The 16,420-nt window shown below is 53.4% G+C and overlaps 3 protein-coding genes across 4 annotated transcripts in view; 1 reads left to right on the top strand and 2 right to left on the bottom strand.

Moving 5' to 3' along the window:
* Dnajc17 (DnaJ heat shock protein family (Hsp40) member C17) overlaps positions 1 to 8,068 on the top strand; it is a 33,921-nt gene extending 25,853 nt beyond the window's left edge. Inside the window, 2 exon segments of the mRNA XM_051144400.1 lie at positions 1,137 to 1,247; positions 7,894 to 8,068. Coding sequence (XP_051000357.1) covers positions 1,137 to 1,247; positions 7,894 to 8,013 — 231 coding nt within the window. The 3' untranslated portion in view covers positions 8,014 to 8,068.
* Positions 4,579 to 6,194, bottom strand: C4H15orf62 (chromosome 4 C15orf62 homolog). 2 transcript variants are annotated; one of them, XM_051144401.1, is made up of 2 exons: positions 5,708 to 6,194; positions 4,579 to 5,639 (listed from the first exon to the last, which is right to left on the bottom strand). In XM_051144401.1, exon 2 carries the CDS (start codon positions 5,398 to 5,400, stop codon positions 4,855 to 4,857), a length of 546 nt encoding a protein of 181 aa, XP_051000358.1. In that variant the 5' UTR covers positions 5,401 to 5,639; positions 5,708 to 6,194; the 3' UTR covers positions 4,579 to 4,854. The 2 variants fall into 2 exon arrangements, with proteins under 2 accessions (XP_051000358.1, XP_051000359.1); XM_051144402.1 differs by having other exon boundaries at positions 4,579 to 5,627.
* Positions 8,069 to 8,215: 147 nt separating the features above from the next.
* Positions 8,216 to 12,102, bottom strand: Gchfr (GTP cyclohydrolase I feedback regulator). Its single transcript, XM_051144399.1, has 3 exons — positions 11,872 to 12,102; positions 10,390 to 10,484; positions 8,216 to 8,643 (listed from the first exon to the last, which is right to left on the bottom strand). The coding sequence occupies exons 1-3, from the start codon at positions 11,905 to 11,907 to the stop codon at positions 8,520 to 8,522; spliced, it is 255 nt and encodes an 84-aa protein (XP_051000356.1). The 5' UTR covers positions 11,908 to 12,102; the 3' UTR covers positions 8,216 to 8,519.
* Between the last annotated feature and the right edge of the window lie 4,318 nt (positions 12,103 to 16,420).

Here is a 16,420-nt window from a genome sequence, read left to right as displayed (position 1 = left end):
AATAGCCCTGTGATTCTGGGCAGGGGCCCAACTTCATGGGTCCTTCATATTAGGTGATCCATACTGCCAGTGAGTCTTTAGGCCAGCTCAAAAGCTGAATATCCCCAAGAGGTCTTCTGGCTTTAAGATTGGATGAGAAAATGTGCTGACTTATTTCACTCCAGCTAGCCCCACCTTACACCCTGCACCAGCATGGCCTCCCTCTACCATGCACCAACATGGCCTCCCTCCACCCTGCACCAGCATGGCGTCCCTCCACCATGCACCAGCATGGCCTCCCTCTACCCTGCACCAACATGGCCTCCCTCCACCCTGCACCAGCATGGCTTCCCTCCACCCTGCACTAGCATGGCCTCCCTCCACCCTGCACCAGCATGGCCTCCCTCCACCCTGTACCAGCATGGCCTCCCTCCACCCTGCACCAGCATGGCCTCTCACCCTGCACCAGCATGGCCTCCCTCCACCTTGCACCAGCATGGCCTCCTTCCACCCTGCACCAGCATAGCCTCCCTCCCACCCTGCACCAGCATGGCCTCCCTCCCACCCTGCACCAGCATGGCCTCCCTCCACCCTGCACCAGCATGGCTTCCCTCCACCCTGCACCAGCATGGCCTCCCACCACCCTGCACCAACATGGCCTCCCTCCACCCTGCACCAGCATGGCCTCCCTCCACCCTGCACCAGCATGGCCTCCCACCATGCACCAGCATGGCCTCTCTCCACCCTGCACTAGCATGGCCTCCCTCCACCCTGCACCAGCATGGCCTCCCTCCACCCTGCACCAGCATGGCCTCTCTCCACTCTGCACCAGCATGGCCTCCCTCCACCCTGTACCAGCATGGCCTCCCACCATGCACCAGCATGGCCTCTCTCCACCCTGCACCAGCATGGCCTCCCACCACCCTGCACCAGCATGACCTCCCACCCTGAATGTTCCTTTTTGTCTCCAAATCAGAAGGTGCATCTCCTCCACTTGCTCCCGAGCGCGAGAACTTGAGCATAGCGTCGTTTGTAGGTTGCTGAGGTTGCCCAGATCCGCTTGGAGGATGAGAATGTTGGCTTTAATTTTTCTGTGGGCTAGAAAGAGCCCCTTAGAGCTGGACTGGATTGGACAGCCTGGGTACTCTGTTTGACAGGAGCTGGCTGTCAGAAATGAAGTAGGCCTGGTGGACAACCCTCTGAGGATTTCCTGGTTGGAGGGACAGCCCCAGAGCACAGTGGACCCCAGCCACCCAGGATTGCCAACGGTAAAAACCCGGGCGTCACGTAGCTGGGTCTGCCTAGGGTGTGGGACCCTCTTCCACTCTCACCCTTTCTCCAAGTCAGATAAGAGCAGATGGGGTGGGAGGGTTCAGCAGCCCAGCAGGGAGGCCTGACTCCCTGCTCATCTCTCTTCTCTCTGAGGTACCAGAAGACCCTATCCTAGGTTTTTTTTCTTCTCTATTTTACTTAATTATTTACTTTTTTCTGGCCTGGGATCAAACCCAGGGTTCGACTCATAATTAGCCCGCACTCTACTGGAGGGGAAGTACACCTCCAGAGCTACACAGAATGTCCTTTGTGTGTCTCCTGTTGGAGCGCTCATCCCTACCGAGAGGACTTCTGTGTGTTTGCTCTTGGTCATGCTGGAAGGGATTTGTAGTTTAGGAAACCCAGTGTTGGGTGAGGAGGCCAGGAGGCAATGACTAGAGCAGTGGGGTGTTCCCAGGTGCGTCTCTGGCTTCCCACTGACAAACTGACTCTGAAGAGCACATCTCCCCTAGAATAACATCAAGTCTCATCTTGAACCTGGGGTGCTATATGTGGTGTCCCACTTGTGGTGAAGTGTTCACTTTCTAGCTACTATGGGCCCAGGGCTGCCTTAGTCCGTATGACACCACAATGGCTTGTGTTACTCTGTCCTTCTTGGTCCCGCTTATTTTAGCCTGGCTGCAGAGGTTGGGACCTGCGGCTTTTTTCACTCATGTTGGAGGGATGGTTGCTTTGTGGGCAGGAGCTCCTGGCTCTTCCCTTCTCTGAAACAGCCTGGGTACCTGTTGGCATGTGCACAGCTTCTCAGAGAATCATCAGACTCTCTGTCTGGTCCCTTGTCCCCATGCCTGCCTGAGAGAGCGGAAGCTTTGGGGAGTGTGTCTGTCTTAATTACTTTTCTGTTGTCCCCATGGCCAAGGTGACTTATAAAGAAAGCATTTGATTTGGGGCTCATACTTCCAGAAGGTTGTAGAGCCCATGACCATCGTGGAGGGGGTGTGGCAGCAGGCAGGTGGGCAGGACACTGGACAGGCACCTGAGAGCTTATGTGCTAAGATGACAACCACAAGACAGAGAGACAGAGGTGCCTGGGAATGGCACAGGCTTTTGAAACCTCAAAGCCTGGTTTCAGTGACATACTCCTCCAACAAGGCTACACTTGCTAATCCTTCCCGAACAGTTCCACCCACTGGGGACCAAGTATCCCAGCATGAGTCTAAGGGGGCCGTTTTCATTCATACCACCACAGGGCCTTAGACCCTGCATAGAAAAAAAGCATGAAGTAGTGTAGGCCAGTTCAGGATCCTGGCTTGAAAGAAGCCTGGTACCTCACCCTTAAGTTTTGGCATTTCCATCCCAGATCATACTCTGTAGGTTGCATTAGAAAAACCTTTATTCATTGCCTCCTGTATCTAGAGGAGCCTTGCCGCTGGGCACCTCTGCACAGGAGCAGGAAAAAGACGTACAGATGTGGGTCTGTGACAGCAGTGTGTGTCACAGCTTCCTTCTATTCTTCTTTCACACTTTGAGTAGCCCGAAGGCCAGACCCACGTGGTCCCAGTGCTCCTGGGCTCTGGACGGGGTAGTAGTCCAGCTGGTACCCTTGGCCTGTTTTGGGCAAGGCAGAGCTCCCCAGGCCTGGTGGAAGATTCTGGAGCCTCTTGGTGTTGCCTTGTCCTTTCCCTGGTCTGGGTCTCCACTCTGCTGGGAAGGAAGGCTGCTGTTCTTGTAGCTGAGCCAGAGGCTCCCATCCACAGGGCCCGTGGACGTTCCCGGGACACCCTGTGGGTAGGATCGCTTGCAAATCTGTGGGCTGCTCGAGTCTCATGCTCTGCTTTGCTGCTGATGTTTTGCCTTTCCCCTGCAATCTCCTCTGCCTGCCTCTCCTGCTCTGCCAGCCACCCCTGCACTTGCAGCCTGGAGCTGGCATCTTCCTTCTTCCTTTCCTTACCCATGGGTCTGATGGTTCCACACTAGTGTCTGGCCATCACAGTCCAGTAGACTTTGGTCTAACAGTGTCAGTGTTTATGCTCTGTTGTCCAGCAGGTAGCCATCAGTCAGGTGTGGCTGTTGATTTAAAATGTTGCTAAGTGGGCTAGAGAGATGGCTCAGCAATTAAGAACACATACTGCTCTTCTAGAGGGCCTGAGTTCAATCCCCAGTACTCACATCAGGTGGCTCACAACTGCCTATAATTCTAGCTGCAGGGGCATCTAACACCTTTGGCCTTTGCAGGCACCTGCATTCACTTGCGTGCATGTGTGTGCACACACACAATAAAAAAATTTCTTTTTTTTTTTTACCCCCCAAGACAGGTTTCTCTGTGTATCCTTGGCTGTCCTGGACTCACTTTGTAGACCAGGCTGGCCTCAAACTCACAGCAATCCACCTGCCTCTGACTCCCAAGTACTAAGATTAAAGATGTGCGCCACCACCTCCCGGCTAAAAAGAATTCTTAAAAAACATCTTTAAAATGCTGCTGGAGCGCTGGCATGCGGCTCATTTTGGTAGAGTACTTGCTTAGCATGCATGAAGCCCTGGATTTGATCCCCAGTGCCACATAAAATACCTGGGTGTGGTGACACATACCTGTACTCCCAGCACTCAGGAGGTGGAGGTCAGAGGACCATGTTTAAGGCCACCCTCACTACCTGTGAGATCTTGTCTCAAAAACAAAGTTGGTTAGGGTGAAAAGTAACTGAAATTTTCTTTCTGTTGTGTTTGTGTCTGTATGGTGTATATGTATGAGCGTGAGAGAGAAAGAGAGAGGGAGAGAGAGAGAGAGAGAGGGAGAGGGAGAGGGAGAGGGGAGAGAGAGAGAGAGAGAGGGAGAGGAGTAGAGAGGGAGAGAGAGAGAGAGAGGGAGAGAGAGAGAGGGAGAGAGAGAGAGAGAGAGAGAGAGAGAGAGAGAGAGAGAGAGAGAGAGAGAGAGAGACAGAGAGACAGAGGTTGATTTCAGGTGTCTTCCTCAGTTGTGCCCACCCCTTATTTACTGAGGCAGGGTCTCTTGTCAGGTGGCTGGCACACCTGCCCAGCATTTCTGTGTGGGTACTGCAGGTCTGGACTCAGGTCCTCCGCATGCACAGCAGACACTTTACCCACTGAGCCATCCTCCAGCCTCTGGAAGTAAATTTCCAGTTTGCTTTTACTTCATTAAACAATCATATGAAGTCACTGGTGACTTGTCCATTCTTGTTCCTCTCTGGCCTCCCACCTTCCTACTTCTTCCTAGACGTGTCCCGGGACTTCCCTGTCACAGTCAATAGGAGGCTGGTACAGGGCACTGTCTGTCCTACTTGCCGGCTTGCCCCTGTGCTGCCATGCCTCCCCACTGACTAGTTCCTGCATTTGCAAGTTGTGGCTTCCTTTTCCTGGCCTCTCCAGCTTCCTTCCGGACTCCTGCCAGAAAGTGACCCCATACGTTCCCAGCTGGCTTCTGCCCCTTCACTCGGGGTGGCTTGGAGGATTGGTCAGCAGCCAGAGGGCAAGCAGGACTGTGGCTTCCTGTCCTCACCTGTCCATTAATCCCATACTGCGCCTTCCTTCCCTGGGTCCCACAGGTTCCACTCCGCCAGTCATCCCAGCTGTCTGTCTTCACCAGGGTCAGAAGTGGGGCTCTCTGGGGAACTGCTCCTGCAGCACCTGTAGGATTTCCTCCAGAAGTGAGACCCCCAGGTCCACTTGGAAGGAAAAGAAAGGGTCACTGAGCTCTGGAGTAGGTGTCCTCGGGAAGTGGGGAGTATCCAAAAGGCCCTCCTCTGAGCACGGGTGGAGGGGGCCTGTCAGGGAGACTGCTGAGGGCAGGGTGGCCGAGTAGGAAGCAGTGTAGGTCGCTGGGGCCTCCAGAATGTTGGGGCAGCTGCAGCTCTCGCGGTAGAGGCGTGGGGGCTTGGGTGGGGCCAGCAGAGTGGCGCGGGGCTGCTCATCCCCCCACAGGGGCAGCCGCCGGCCATCTGGCCTCCCTTGTAGTTCCCGAATGACTTCTCGGTTGCTGTACTCCTCATGGTCACCACCAGCAGTGCTGGCCTGGCTAAGTATGCTGCCCTGTCGCCGAAGTCGCCGTGGCCGCCTCAGGGTCATTCGCTTGAAAAAGGAGGCATTGCGGAAGGAGCCTTTCCGCCAGGTCTCCATGGAGCTCCCAAGACTCATCCAATGGGCCTGGCATCTGAGGAGATCCACAGAGGGGCTCAGCAGCAGCAGCAGCAGCAGCAAGTGACCATTTGCTTGAGTGCTGAGTGCCAGGAACCAGAGACACCCACCCCTTAAGGGCTCGCAGCAGAGGCTGTGGGGCTCTGCTCAGTGTGGTCCTTTGGTTTGTGTCTTGGATGGTGAGGCAAGACTAGTAGCAGGGAGATTTTGTCCAGGAGATTAGGGCGCTGGGAGTTCACCTGGATGAGAGTGGCCTGGTTACTTGATCAGCATGTGGAAAAAACCCAGAGGAAGCAGCAGTACTTACCAGGCAGAGCAGGGGCAAAACAAAGCTGAGGGCTGGTGGGCTGGCCGGACCTCTAGCAGGGCAGCAGCACTCCTTCCACAGGCAGGCAGCAGCGGGCCCTGCTCATCTTCTCTCTGATGGCTCCTGGCATGTGCCGATCTCCTGGCCAGCGTAGGGCTGTGCTCTCTGTGCCAGCATCTGGGGACTGATTAGTGGTTTGGCTGTTTGTGCCAGTGTGTGGTAGAGATGTGTTTTGTTTTCAGCTGACTCAGTCAGGTGGGAAGTCGGTTTGGTTTCGTGCTCTGAGGTAATTGCAGCATCCACAGGCTGGGATTGGGTCAGTTGTGACCAACACCCCAAGGCAGTAGGACGCTTCAGATTCCTCTGGGGACTGGTCTGGGGACAGCCCTGCTTGGTGTGTCACCAGGCTACTTCCTTTCTAGTAAAGGCTCCACAGCCACCTTGACCCCAGCAGGCATGCCCGGCTTCCAGCCCCAGAAGTCTCTGGGAGGAGCCCAGGGAGGCGATGCTAATTGAAAGGCAACTTTTGGAACAATTGCTGGGGAAGAAAGAGAAGAGAGCTGCTGGTGTGGGTGACTCAGCCCGCGGCTGGAAGACAGGCCCTCATTAACCAGGCCACAGGAGCGGTGGGGAAGATGTGGAGGGTGTGGTAACGGGGATAGCCCCGTGCCTGTGCAGGGCTTGCTCCTCCCGAGGTGCTGGGGGCATGCCAGGGGTGACTTGAAGTTTTCCTGGAAGAGCAATGCAAACTTGGGGAAGGAGCACTGCCCTCCCCACAGCTGGAGCATCAGCATGGCTGCTCAGCTTCTTATTCTCTTCCTCACTCCAGCAGGAGTCCAGTGCCCTGCTGCTCCTGTGTTGCTCCCGTCCTTTCCCTCTGGCTCATGGGCCTCATTTGGGGACCTTCTTGTGGACAGGACATGTGAGCCTGCCATGAACTGCCATTAATTGGGGGGAGGGTGGCTGGTAGGGTGCATGACTATGGGTAGAGGAGGTATAAGGTCAGGGGGACCCAGCTGGGTACCACTTCCTGCTTATCTGCACCCTTACTATCAACAACTTAACAACTCCCATCTTACTCCCTGGGTTGTTGGCGGCTGGCCAAGCCTTCTTCTGGGGGGGGCACCAGTGTGCGGTGCCCCGAGGAGACTCCACAACTGTTTTGTCACCGATGGGCCACCACACTTGTAATCCCTGTTCTGGCTTGTGGCTATGCCAGCTCTGGTGGGTTTCCCTCTCTGATCAGCACAGCTCCAGCTGTGCTAAGGGAGGCAGTGCCCTGACTCACAGTGTTGCTCTTGATGGGCTGTGGGCTTGGCAGCACAGTGGTCTGCCTTGGGGCTGCTTCGCTTCACACAGCCTTGGTGCGCTGGAGGCTGTCTGTTTCTAGGCCATTAAAGTGTAGCCTCCCTGGGTCCCCTGAACAGCTCGAAAGATCATAAAAGAAAGTCAAAGCCAGGCCTGGTGGTGCACGCCTTTAATCCCAGCACTCAGGAGGCAGAGGCAGGTAGATTGCTGTGAGTTCGAGGACAGCCTGGTCTACAAAACAAGTCTAGGACAGCCAAAGCTACACAGAGAAACCCTGTCCCCCTCCCCCCCAAAAAAAACAAAAATAAAACAAAAAAAAAAAGAAAAAGAAAGTTGAGGCCCCTGCCTTGTGGTAATCTGGGTCTGTGTCCTTCTGAGGCAAGCTGGGCTCACACTTGCTCTGCTTATCTGGGGGGGAGCACTTTGAGGCTGTGAGGGGCAAGGCCCCCTCCTGTATCCACCACAGCGGGAAGTGCTCTGGTCTGTGTCTAGCAGAGTCCTGTTGGAAACCTGCCAGGCAGAAGCCATGGGCGGAGGGAAAGAGTCAGATAAAGGGCTGAGAGGAAATGAAGCAGGAGGGCCAGGCCAGCACATAGGAAAGTGATTCACAAGGAAGAGCCGAGCCAGAGCAGGATGTGGACAGATGTGACGTCCTGGGCGAAGGGAGTTTGAGGGCAGCACCTTAGTGATGAGCTGCCAGGGAGCTTAGGCCTGCTTTCTCCGAAGGCTCCTGGAGGAGTTGGCATTCAACAAGTCTCGGCCTTCCCTTCTTCCTCATGGGCTTTTAGACTTGGCTCTGTCTAGGCCCTAGACTGAGTCTATAATCTGTGGGGCTGGGCCCCAGTGTCCTGATGCCTCTCTGTTCTTTCTGTCCCCAGGGCTCAGTGCTGTCAGAAAGGGACTATGAGAGTCTTGTCATGATGCGCATGCGCCAAGCCGCTGAGCGCCAGCAGCTCATCGCCCAGATGCAACAGGAAGATGAGGGGCAGCCCACGTAGCCCCAGCTCTGGCCTTCCCACCCCACACCCATCCCTGAATCATGACCAATAAACTTTTTTTTAAAAAAACAGTCTACTTTTCTTCATCTTGGGCTGGGCTCTATCTGAGAGAGGACACCATGGCAAGGGCTTTATCCATGGGTGGGGACAGACCAGTAAGGAACGCACAACGCAAGAGTCACTGTCCCACAGAACTGAGGAACAACCACTTGTGAGTGTCCTTTATTGGCTTGGACTAGGTGTGCAGGATCAGGGACTGTCCTCTGCATCGCCTGCTTTCAGCACATGCCCTACAGCAAAAGCTGGGGGAAGCTGAAAGCAGCAGGGTGAGGGAGGGCCTGCTGTGCCCAACCAACTGGAGCAAGGTTCCTGAGGCTGTTGACAGCACACCAGTGTTGGGCAAGGACGTGGACAGTCAGGAAAGAGATAGGCAGGGCAGATAGTGATGCAAGGACTGTGGTCAGGGCACATGGCGGTCCCTCTGTCCCCAGGTTAGCTCAGGCAGGTCATTCCTTGTGCAGACACCACACCAGCGTCTGGCCCACCCCTGTCATGCTCAGCACACGGAAACCCCTCTGTTCCAGCTTGTCCAGGACTATACGAGGAGGGTCGTTGACATAATATTCATAGCTGTAAAGAGACCAGGGGAGTGGCATGAGGCACACAGTGCAAGGACCTGTACAAAGCGAGTGTCTCCTTAGTGCCGGGCCTGTTTGCTGGGCAGTTGCTGGTGACAGGCGAAAGTGCACATGTTCTGGCCTATAGCTTGCTACAGACTTTCTGTTTTATTCTCCCAACAGTCCAGTGAAGTACCATTGCTATTCCTGTCAATGCATGAGAAATCCCAGCACTCAGGGAGGCAGAGGCAGACAGATCTCTTGTGAGTTCGAGGCCAGCCTGGCCTACAAAGAGAGTCCAGGACAACCAGGGCTACACAGAGAAACTCTGGCTCTAAAAACAAACAAACAAAGAGCATGAAGCAGATAAGAGGCCCAAACCCTAAGCTTGTCATTTTGAAGCAAATGTCTCATGGCAAGAAACAGGACTGGTTTCTCCCTGCCTTGGCCAAGCAAGGTGCTGGGGTCGGTCTGTCTTCTCTTCCCTTCCTGCACTTGAACCCCGGCAGCTCTTCTAAGGATCCATGAACCCACTTGGTGCTTCTCTCCCAATAGTGGGGAGGGTGTGATTGTTTGAGAATGGCCCCCACAGGCTCATATATTTGAATGCTCAGTCTGTAGCCGGTGGAACTGTTTGGGAAGGATTAGAAGGCGTGGCCTCGGAGGAGGTGTGTCACTGGGGGCGGGCTTTTAATTTTCTAAAGGCCACTCCAGGCCCAGTGTCTGCCTTCTGCTAGCGGATTAGATGGACATGGACTCTCAGCTACCGCCCCAGCACTATGCCTGCCTGCCTGCTGCTGTGCTCCTGCCGCTGTGGTTATGAGTTCACTCAATGCAAGCCCCAATTAAATGCGTCCTTTTATAAGTTGCTTTGGTGACTTAAATGAAAATAGCCGCCAAAGGCTCGTACATTTGAAGCCTTAGTTACTAGGGAGTAGTACTGTTTGAGGAGGATTAGAACAATGGTTCTCAACCTGTAGGTCATGACCCCTTTGGGGTTGTCAGGTGACCCTTTCACAGGGGTCACATATCAGCTATACTGTATATCAAATATTATATTATGAGTCACAACAGCAGTAAAATTACAGTTCTGAAGTAGCAACAATAATTTTATGGTTGGGGGTCACCATAACATGAGGAGGAACTGTATTAAAGGGGTGCAGCATTGGGAAGGTTGGGACCCATTGGATTAGAAGGATTGGGAGCTGTGGCACACGCCAAGCCCAGGGTCTCCCTGCCTGCTGCCTGCAGGTCAGGATCTAAAGCTCCCTGCCTGCCTGCTGCCATGCTCCTGCCGCTCCTCCTCTAAAACAGGTTCCCAATTCAGTGCTTTCTGAGAGTTGCCTTCAGCCATGCCCGCTTGCTAAGACAGTTGGGCGAGGAAGCCGGAAGGGAAGCAGGGGTGTTTAACACAGCGGTGACAGGAAGGCTCCTGAAGCCAAGTGCCAGGCAGCCAGGAGCTGGGAAGAGGACCCACGTGTCCTGCTCCGTTTCTGGGGCCGGGCTCTTACTCAGCCAGCTCTTCCAGGCAAAGCTTGTCTTAACTGACAAGATGGATCCAATGAGAGGACGAGGCAAGAACAGTTCATTCCCAGAGCCCCAAACACAGTACAGGCTGTCCCAGACTTCCACTAAGGTTGAGCTGCTTTGTGAAGGTAGGCTGGGGGGGGGGAGGAGCAGGGGGTGGGAGACTCTCTCAGGGAAACTTTGGGCCCTGCCAGGGAGAAGGTGGAGTTGCAAGGCGCCAGTAACTACTTACAAGTTGTTTCCCAGGACGCTTCTCTTTGAGGCCCCCAGGTGCTGCATCAGCTCCGGATCCGAATACTCATCACCCACCATGGTGGGACCCACCTCCTGCAAGGTAAGGCCCAGGAGCTGCTTAGTGGGCTGCCAGGCGCGAGCGGACAGTCCTTCCTACTTCTCTCCCCTCCCCACTGGCCCCCTGAGGAAGCTGTAGGTGCAGGGGGCACACAAGGGAAGAGGAGAGCAGGGTGGGTCCTCCCTGACTTCCCAGACAGCGTCCCAGCGCCTCTAAACATCGCCTGCCTGGTGGCACCAGCCATGTTTCACGTGCATTGGCATCCCCTGGAGAATGAACATGAAAACGCCTGTCCACACAAAAATCTGTACACAGGCAGGTGGGCAGACACCAAAATGAAAAACAGAACAAGAGCAACCTTCCTAGCAGAACTAGGTAACAATCTAGAGGCAGAAACAACCCAATGCTTGTCAGTTGATAAGCATGGAAGCAAAACGTGGCACGCTTTAGTCAGGCTGTGGAGGTCCACGTCTTTGATCGCAGTACTCGGGAGGCAGAGGCAGGCAGATTTCTGTGAGTTTGCCCAGCCTGGTCTACAGAGTGTGTTTCAGGACATCCAGGGCGCCACAGAGAAATCCTGTCTTGTTAAAACAAAAAACAAAAACAAAAAACAAACAAACAAAAAACCAAACAAACCAACCAGACGCTCCAAGAGAGCCAAGCCTGGTGGGGCATGTCTGTAATCCCAGCAATTGGGAAGCAAGGCCAGCCTCCAATATATAACAAAATTGAGGGCAGCCTGTAGTACATGAGACCCTGTCTCAGAGGGGAAAAATAAAAATAGAAAAGAATTAAAAGAATACTTATTTTTTGAGGAGGAGATTTCCAAGCTTGGATCCCCACGTTCTCCAGCGTTTCTGAAGATCTTGGAAAAGCGTCCAGCAATCCAGATTTTAACACTGAACAGGTTTTCAAACCACTGCCCCGCCCTCTCCTGTTGGGTGATGAGCCACTGCCCCTAGCTATCCCCTGGGAGATAGGTTGGAAGAGGACGATAGCGCGCCCTGCTGTTCAGCTGGGAGAGGGGGCATCCCGTATCCTTTGAAAGTTACACGGGGGCTTCGAAGCCTCCAGTACCGTTTTCCTACCACCACCACCACCCCCAGCCGAGGAAAATGCATCCAGAGAACCGTGGCCTCAGACTCCCGCGTGTTGCTTTCTCCAGGCCGCCTGAAGCCCCCCCTCCTTCTTTCTGTGCATCAGAACTAGCGCTTCCTGGAAGGGGCTACAGGTGCCTTCGGGCCAGCCCGGGCTGCCGCGCTTGTGAAGCGGGTCCTGGGTCTCCCCCACGGAGCTACCTGCCCACCCAACCGGCTGACCCTGCCTGGTGTCCGCGCCGCGGGGGACGTGGTGAACCGGTGGCGGAGCCATCAGGAAAGTCCCTCAGAGTGGCTGTCGCATTCACCCATGCCAGGTACTCACCATACGGATCTGGGTGCTAATGAGTATATAGGGCATGGTGCGTGGCTGGGGCTGCCCGTGACCACAGTCCCGTTACTCCCTGCTCTGTCCCCCGGCGGCGCTTGGCGGCCGTGCGGACACCGTGTAGGCCAATCAGGAGCGCGCACCGCGGTCCCGCCGCCCCCAAAGACCTGGAAGCGGGCGTGTCCCGACGGACTCTACTAGCAGCTGTGGCCGCAGCGGCCCCGGCGCCTGTCGCCCCTTTGCCCTCTTCCTGCACACCTTCACGCTCAGGCTCCAAAGTCCGGCGGATGCCAGCCGGTTCCCGCCTGTCCCTACAAGGGTGCAGAGCGAAAACTGCGCTGTGGACCCACAGGGACGCGGGGACTGCGTGCCCTCACCAGGACGTGTCCTCAGAATATGTGTGCTGGAGGCTAGGCTAGAACCGACTGTCAGATTCCTGCGTACATTCCTGCGCGGTCCTGCGTCTTGGGATCTGTCGTTTTCAGTGTGGCTGCGGGTCCTTGCACGCCTATTGCCCTGCAAATTAAGTCTGTGCAGCACGTGAGCAGCTGCCTGGGTGCCAGGCTGTAAAGGCGCGGAACCCCGTCCTCCTGCTGGGAGCCGCGGGAGCACGCGAGATCACAAGGTAACACCCGGGGCACAGAAACGTCGATCCCTGAACCTGATACCCAAGGGAGGGCGTCAAGTTCACTGCCGGCTGGTCCACGCCCTCGTCTAGAAGCTGACAGTTCAACATTCTTCAATCGACACGAAGTGTGATTGGTTCCCTAAAAAGCAACGCAGAACAAAACATCGTAGAAGACACCCCACGCCCGGCCTGGAAACCTGCACTTCTTACCTAACTGGTCTGATTTATTTATATCGTCCCCTTCCTGCCGGGTACCAGCTCTTGCACCCCAACAATTTAGCTAGAGGGCTAAAGAGCATCTATGTTTAACAAAGAGCTCATTAAACAGACAGAAAGGGCTGGGCTGTAACTCCGTAGAGGGCAAAGGCTTCTCTGGGTTAACCGCCAATACTGGGAAGGGGAGAGAAAGGTCTCATTGTAGGATCTAAAAAGAAGTCCTACAGGGCCTGGGATGTAGCTCAGTCTGCTCAGTGGTTCAATGAGTTTGAGCCCCAGCGCCACACAAGGCAGGCAAGATGCACTGTAAGCCTGAACTCGGCGCTAGAATAAAATAAACCCTTTTTCCCCAAGTTGCTCTTTTTTTTTTTTTAAGACAATAACCACAAGAATTTATTAACCTGTTCTTGGTAGTATGCTGTTAACTCTGGGTGATCTTATGCTTTACTGTGCCAAGTAATAAAAACAATGATGTTACGTGTTCTATCCGTGATTGCTTCCCTGAACCCATCTTCCAAGAGTTGTAACCACAAAGACATATTTGTTTCACTGTGTGTACATATCCTTGCCTAAAAGCTGTAAAATACGCTTGGATTCAAACTGCCTCTGTGTTTGTTTCTGTTTGTCACCCCCAAGTTGCTCTTGTCAGAGTATTTTTTTTTTAAAGATTTCTTTATTTATTATGTATACAATATCCTGCCTGCAAGCCAGAAGAGGACACCAGATCTAATTATAGATGGTTGTGAGCCACCATGTGGGTGCTGGGAATTGAACTCACAACCCTTGGAAGAGCAGTCAGTGCTCTTAACCTCTGAGCCATCCCTCCAGCCCCTTGTCAGAGTTTTCGTCTCAAAAACAACAAACCAAAACCAAATAAGCAAGCCCCGCCCCCCCCCCCCCCCGCCGCCAAATAACCCCCTCACACATCAGTAACAAAGAGAACCGATGGGGCGGAGGGGGGGTGGGCGGGGGCGGAGGGGGGGGGGCGCCAGAACCGACAACATTGGCAAGTGACTAGCTGACTTGACTAGGCACTCCACGAAAAAGGAAATGATCAATAAACATAACTATAACCAGATCCTCAAAACCATTCGGAGTCCTAGGAACACAAGGTATTTACATGTGTCTGTGTCTGTTCCCAGACCTTGTCATGGATCACTCATGGAGGCCATAAAACAGCTTTCAGGAGCTGGCTCTCTCTTCCCACCCCATGAGTCCCAGGGTTTGGCAGCAAGTGCTTTACCCACTGAGCCATCTCAATGTCCCCTAAACTTCATCTTTAACCCACCAGACACTGCCTTACAGATAAGAAAGAAAAGAAGAAACTTAAACTTTCTTAAGATTGCCAGCTGTGGGATACACAGCTGTGGTACCAGCTATTTCAGAGACAGAGGCAGGAGAATCACTTGAACTTAGAAGTTTAAGACCAATGGGGCAATATAGTGAGATGCCACAGTGGGGGCCATGGTGGCTCACATCTCTAATCCTAGTACTCAGGAGACAGGACTGCTTCAAGTTCAAAGCCAGACTGTGTTGCAAGTGTGAAATCTTGTTTCAAAAAAGTCCCCCTGAGCCAGACATGGTGGCACACGCTTTTAATCCCAGCACTAGGGAGGCAGAGGCAGGCAGATCTCTGTGAGTTTGAGGCCAGCCTGGTCTACAAAGCTAGTCCAGGACAGCCAAGGCTACACAGAGAAACCCTGTCTCCAAAAACCAAAAAAAAAGAAAAAGAAAAAAAAAAGGCCCCCTGTTTTCCGGGCGTGGTGGTGGTGCACTCCTTTAATCCCAGCACTCGGGAGGCAGAGGCAGGTGGATCACTGTGTGTTCGAGGCCAGCCTGGTCTACAAAGTGAGTCCAGGACAGCCAAGGCTATACAGAGAAACCCTGTGTCGAAAAACAAAACAAAACAAAACAAAAAAAGGGCCCCCTGCCTCATGGGGCTGGAGAGATGGCTCAGAAGTTAAGAACACTTGCTGCTTTTCCAGGGGACCTTCGTTTGGTTCCCAGAACCCCCATCAGGTGGCTCACAACTGCCTGTAACTCTGCCCAGGGGAGCCAATGGCCTCTCCTGGCCTCCACAGGTACCTGCTCACTCACATACACAAAAATGAAAATAAGCCCTAAAAGAAAACCTTTCCTAACAACAACAACAAAAATGAAGAGGAAGAAAAACCCAAGTGTGGGTGAGGTGCTAGGGTTTGGGACTGTCTGCCAGCTGAGAATGCTTCTGTTGAGATCACAGATTGGGACTGACCTTGTCACCCCTTGTGACAAACCAAACCTTTTCTAGATAAACCAGGCCAGGGGTGATGCACACCCATCACCCTGCATTCAGCAGGCTGAGTCATGAGGATGGAGTGTGAGGGCAGGCTGGGTCACCTCATTCTGAAAATGCCTGATCTCATCTCAGAAGCTAATCAGAGTCATATCTGCTGAGAGCTTGCATGGGAGCTGTGGAGGACAGTCCGGGCTACAGAAGGAGAACAAATCTAAAAATGGAAACAAAACAAAATTTACACAAATTGTTGAGATATGTAAAACGAAATATTTTGTTTTGTGATTTGAAGTAGATAAAAATGTCAGCTTAAGCTTTGATAGTACAAACATCAAGGAGCCTTATTTCTGGTCTTGGGAACTGCAGCTTGGGAGATGTGGGTTTAGATAGGCTCTGAGTCAGCCCAGGGGAAGTAAAGCTTACAGTGAGAAAAAGGTCTTAGCTCCCTACAAGATCTTTATATTAGCCAGCTTCATGTTACTGTAACGAAACACCTGAGATACTTAACTTATAAAGGGAAAAGGTCCAGCGTTTGGGAGGTAGAAGGATGAAGGATCGGGGATTCAGGCCGACCTGGTCCACATGGAAAGATTATCTCAAACAACAATGAAAAAGGGCCGGGTGGTACACGCCTTTAATCCCAGCACTTAGGTTGCAGAGGCAGGCGGATCTCTGTGAGTTTGAGGCCAGCCTGGTCTAAAGGACAGCCAAGATAAAACAGAAAAACCCTGTCTCAAACAAACAAACAAAAAGAAAGATTATCTAAAATAACAAACCCAAACCTTAGCAATGAGGAGCATGACTGACTGCTGGGCAATCATGAGAACTCTAGTTTGGATACCAGAACCTATGTAGCCAGCTAGATGTCTCCACAAATGCCTGGAGCCCACCTGCAAGGAAGGCACAGGTAGGGGCATCACTGGTCCTTGCTGGCTTCCAGCCTAGATGAGAAGATGTAAGTTCACCCATGTTCCAGGAGAGACTGCTTCAAAGAAACCCCCATGCCCACCCCTCCCTAACACCTCCCCACCCCCGTGAGTGCACATCGACAGATACATACCGGGAAGGGGGGGGGGACAGTTTTACGGGAGTTGTGGAGTCCTACCTCAAGAGCAGGTAGCCCCATCAATGTATCAATGTGAGCTTCAGGTGAGGACAGCGCACCACCATGGCAGGATGAAGGGCTCAGAAGGCAGGGAGTGGCGGACAGACTGAGGCTGGGGCCTCCTCCTCCCCACAAGGGCTTGCCCCTCTGACTGAAGACCTTCCCTGGGCCTCACATCCTAAAGCTTTGCCATTTCCTGGTAATGCCACCTTCCACATTCAGTCACCGACACATAGACATTAGAGGGACACACAACCAAATTGTAGCCATAACTAAAATTGTTTAGTTAATCACTTGGCAGGAGCCAGGCATGGTGGCGCAC

The sequence above is a fragment of the Acomys russatus genome, chromosome 4 (assembly GCF_903995435.1).
Source record: "Acomys russatus chromosome 4, mAcoRus1.1, whole genome shotgun sequence".
In the NCBI taxonomy this organism is placed as follows: Eukaryota; Metazoa; Chordata; class Mammalia; order Rodentia; family Muridae; genus Acomys; species Acomys russatus.
This window is presented reverse-complemented; position numbering and strand designations above follow the sequence as displayed.